Source organism: Myotis davidii, unplaced genomic scaffold (assembly GCF_000327345.1).
Source record: "Myotis davidii unplaced genomic scaffold, ASM32734v1 scaffold178, whole genome shotgun sequence".
NCBI lineage: Eukaryota > Metazoa > Chordata > Mammalia > Chiroptera > Vespertilionidae > Myotis > Myotis davidii.
In genome coordinates this window covers 247,968-252,121 of record NW_006290668.1, presented here as the reverse complement: position 1 = coordinate 252,121, position 4,154 = coordinate 247,968, and the positions used below count along the sequence as shown (strand labels likewise).

At 49.7% G+C, this 4,154-nt stretch overlaps 1 protein-coding gene across 1 annotated transcript in view; it reads right to left on the bottom strand.

The window, feature by feature from the left end:
* Positions 1-4,154, bottom strand: part of FBL (fibrillarin) — a 12,857-nt gene that overhangs the window by 4,688 nt on the left and 4,015 nt on the right. Inside the window, exons 2-4 of the mRNA XM_006763668.2 lie at positions 1,338-1,505; positions 1,130-1,231; positions 950-1,044 (exon numbers count right to left, since the gene is read on the bottom strand). Coding sequence (XP_006763731.1) covers positions 950-1,044; positions 1,130-1,231; positions 1,338-1,505 — 365 coding nt within the window. The remainder of the gene's footprint in view (positions 1-949; positions 1,045-1,129; positions 1,232-1,337; positions 1,506-4,154) is intronic.

Here is a 4,154-nt window from a genome sequence, read left to right as displayed (position 1 = left end):
CCATAGAGAAAATGACATGGGATAATAGGAAAGGGGGACCTGGCCTGTGTGGCTTGGTTGGTTGGGCTTCAGTCTCCTGCACAGAAAGGTTGCCAGTTCAATTCCTGGTCAGGGCACATGCCCAGGTTTTGGGCTCAACACCCAGTAGGGATGTGCAGGAGGCAGCCAATTGATGCTTTGGTCTCACATCAATGTTTCTCCCTCTCCCTTCTTCTCTCTCTCTCTGAAAATCAATTTTAAAAAATCTTTGAAAAATAGGGCGCCCTAGCCAGTTTGGCTCAGTGGATAGAGTGTCGGCCTGCAGACCAAAGGGTCCCGGGTTTGATTCCAGTCAAGGGTTTGATGCACGTACCTCAGTTGCAGGCTCCTCCCTGGCCTGGGTCCTGGTCAGGGCTTGTGCAGGAGGCAACCAATCGATGTGCTTTTCTCACATCGATGTTTCTCTGTCTTTCCCTCTCTTTTCCACTCTCTCTAAAAATCAATGGAAAAATATCCTCGGGTGAGGATTAACCAAGAAAAGAAAAATAGGGCAAGAGATAGGTGGTGAGGGCTGTTTTTTTACAGACAGCGTAGTGAAAGATGGCCTTTGAGAAAGACAAGGTCACACCTGACCAGACACGCTGGTGTAAGAGGGAACCAGTCACACATAGAGCTGGGAGACGAGTATTCCAGGCAGGGGAACAGCAAGGTCAGTGAGTTAGAAGACACTCAGTCAGGGGGACAGTGGAAGGAGGTGAGGCCAGGGAGTGGCAAGGGGAAACAGAAATGTGAAGGGCCTTCCTGAAGGCAATGGGAGTCATAGAAGGCATGTGGGGAGGGAAGTGCATGATCTGACTTATGTATTAAGACAATGCCCTCGCTGTCCCATGTAGGACACATGGTGGAGGCAGGGAGACCAGGACAACATCAGCTGGCGCTCTGGTGGATTTGAGAGGAGCCCAGGTCTCACCGAAATTGAGACTCTCTTTTCTCCATAAACTGATTCTCCAGGGACCAGATTCTTGGTGACTAGGGCATCTTCCTTTCCACGACAAATGAAGACACCTAAGTGAGGGGATCAGAACAGCGGTAAGGACTCTGGGCCCTGCCCCACCCCACCCTCGGCAGGTTCCTTGCCTTCTTCACTCACCCTCATGCCGATGAGGTTCCACCATCACATTTTTCCCTGACTGATTTCCTCTTTTTCCTCCCCTACCACGACCCCGGTTGCCACCAGACTGGAACCCGCCACCTAAAAGGGAGCGACTCAGTGAGAGAGAGAGACCCCACATTTATTCCCACTCCACCCCCCAAGCTCAGGGAAAGCCTCCTCCATCATATCTCCCAATCTTACTCACCTCTTCCTCCTCCTCCTCCTCGTCCACGGCCTCTGAAGCCTCCACCACGACCTCGGCCCCCACCAAAGCCACCTCGACCCCCACCAAAGCCGCCTCGGCCTCCACCTCGACCCCCACGGTCACCAAAGCCCCCTCGGCCACCAAAGCCACCCCCACGGGGGCTGAAACCTGTAATGGAAACAGAAACAGGAATCAGGGCAACGAAGCTGGAAACGTTACTCCTGCACCTCACAATTCTACTCAGGAGAGAAAATGGAGAAACGTGTACCAGGCAGCATGTATATGAATGTCCACAACAGCAGAAAAATCAGGACTAATTCAAATGTCCACAGGCACAACGGACAAAAAAAGGAAAAAAAGGGAAATATTTACAATAAAAATGAAAAGGACCTATAGCTACCTGCCAAAGATAGATAAATCTTAGAATCAAAATGTTACATGACAAAGCAAGTCTAAGGAAACCACATTCAATATAATATCCTAATAAAGAGGGAATATGCAAATTGATAGTCACACCATCACAAAGATAGCGGCGCCCAGTCCCCTCAGCCCCGCCAGAGTCCCCAGTCCTTTCAGCCCCATGGGGGGTGGGGGTGGGGGAAAGAAGCATAGTGTGGCTGGACCCGTCCTCAGGTGGGTCTGGCCGCTCCTTGCGTCCCCTCAGCCCCCTAGCCACCCAGGGTCAGCCTGAGGTGCAGGCAAGCCTCGGATGTTGGCTGCCCAGCCGCCCAGGGCAGGTCCAAGGCGCAGGCAACTGCCGAGGCTCAGGTAACCAGGGCCAGCCGAGGCTTGCGCTGCCGGCAGTGGCAGCAGCAGAGGTGTGATGGGGGCGTCGCCTTCCCCTGATCACCAGGTCACTTCCCGCCCCTGAGGGCTCCCAGACTGTGAGAGGGGCAGGCCGGGCTGAGGGACACCCCCCTCCAGTGCATGAATTTTCATGCACCAGGCCTCTAGTCCTTTCTATAAAGTTCAGCAACTGAAATGAAACAATGCTATGCTGTGGTGACATATGTGATAACTGATGTCCCACCTCCATTCCACAAGAGTCAAGGGATGATAAATGCAAAACCCATGATACTGGGTAATGGAAGGGAGAAATTACGGGGTTAGGATAGGGGAGGGGTACAAAGGTAGATGTATCTTACTGTCAATATTCTGTTCTTGGTTGAATGGTAGATTCACAGAATTCATTCTATATTCAACTAGAGGCCCAGTGCACAAAATTCGTGCACTCAGGGGAGGGGACCCTCAGCCCAGCCTGTGGTCTCTCGCAGTCCAGGAACCCTCAGGGGATGCCATGGAGGCGGGAGAGGCTCCCACTACTGCCACTGCGCTCACCAGCCATGAGCCCGGCTTCTGGTGCACTGACCACCAGGGGGCAGCTCCTGTGTTAAGGTCTTCCCACTGGTGGTCAGTGCGTGTCATAGCGGCCAGTTGCTTCACATATTAGCCTTTTATTATATAGGACTAGAGGCCCGTTGCACAAAGATTCGTGCAATAGGCCTTCTTTCCCCTGGCTGCCAGCACCCACCTTCCCCCTCATAGCTTGATCTCTGCTTCGCCTGCAGACCTCACCGACGGGCTCCTGGGTCCTGGGGGGCCGCCTTGCCTGCAGCCTGGCTTTCTGGCAGCTCTTGGGGTCGCACACGGGGGCCTGGATGGTGGCTCCCGGTGTCCCGCCCTGCCTGCAGTATGCAAATTAGCCATCATCTTTGCTGGCAGTTAATTTGCCTATCGCGCTGATCAGCCAATGGCGATGGTAGCGAAGGTACGGTTACTTACCATGTTAGTCTATTATTAGATAGGACAGTAATTAGTCTGCAGAACACTGTGCACGCATGTGCGTGTATGTGTGTGCGTATGTGCATGTAGGTGCGCGTTAGTGTATGCATGCATGCATGTGCTCCCTGGGGTGGTAGGGTCAAACATCTTCCTACGCCTACCCTTGTATCTGAAACAAAAGTGCAAACACCCAAACAGAGGGGAGCTCGGTGTGATGCCTTTCCTGCTAACTGATCTCCTGCTTCCAAGACTGCAGAAGTCTCTGCCAGCTCAGGGAAAAATAGAAGAAAAAAGGAAAACAAATTGTGCTTTATGGATGGGCAGTTCATAAGCAGTTTAGGGCTTATCAACAAGATTGAAAGTTTAAGAAAAAAAAGATTCAGAGACTTAATTTTGATCATTCAGGATAGTGTAAATGTTCTTCACTTCATTGAGCACAAAACAATGTTTGAAGCAGACAGACTTCTGGTGCTAACAGATTCAATATGTGACTTTTGACAATTTCAAGAGCTCTTTAGTAACAGTCATGGTCAGGGCACATGCCTGGGTTGATCCCCAGTAGGGGTATGCAGAAGGCAACTGATCAATGGCTCTCTCTCTCTTCACTGGTGTTTCTCTCTCTCCCCCTTCCATTCTGAAATCAATAAAAATATATTAAAGATAAATACAAATCAATGGGAAAAAATCCTTAAATGAGGATTAAGAAAAAAATTAAAAATAAATAAATAATCTGACCTGATATAAACTATTCAATAGCAAACTTGCTAACGTTTTTGTAAAGGTGCATTATATTCACTTCCTATGAAAACTTCGCGCATCTTAATGGCATTAAAGATGAATATGTGCAACTTCTTAATAGCTATTCCTAATAAATTGGTAAAAATTAAGTTTCAAAACTCCTACACATAACCAAAATTTGTTAACCTTTTTTCTACCCTCCCCCAGACTACTGTCCATGTGGCAGCTAGTGATGCCCTTTTTAAAATAGGGCATCAAACACTAACCAGTTTGGCTCAGTGGATAGAGCATTGGCCT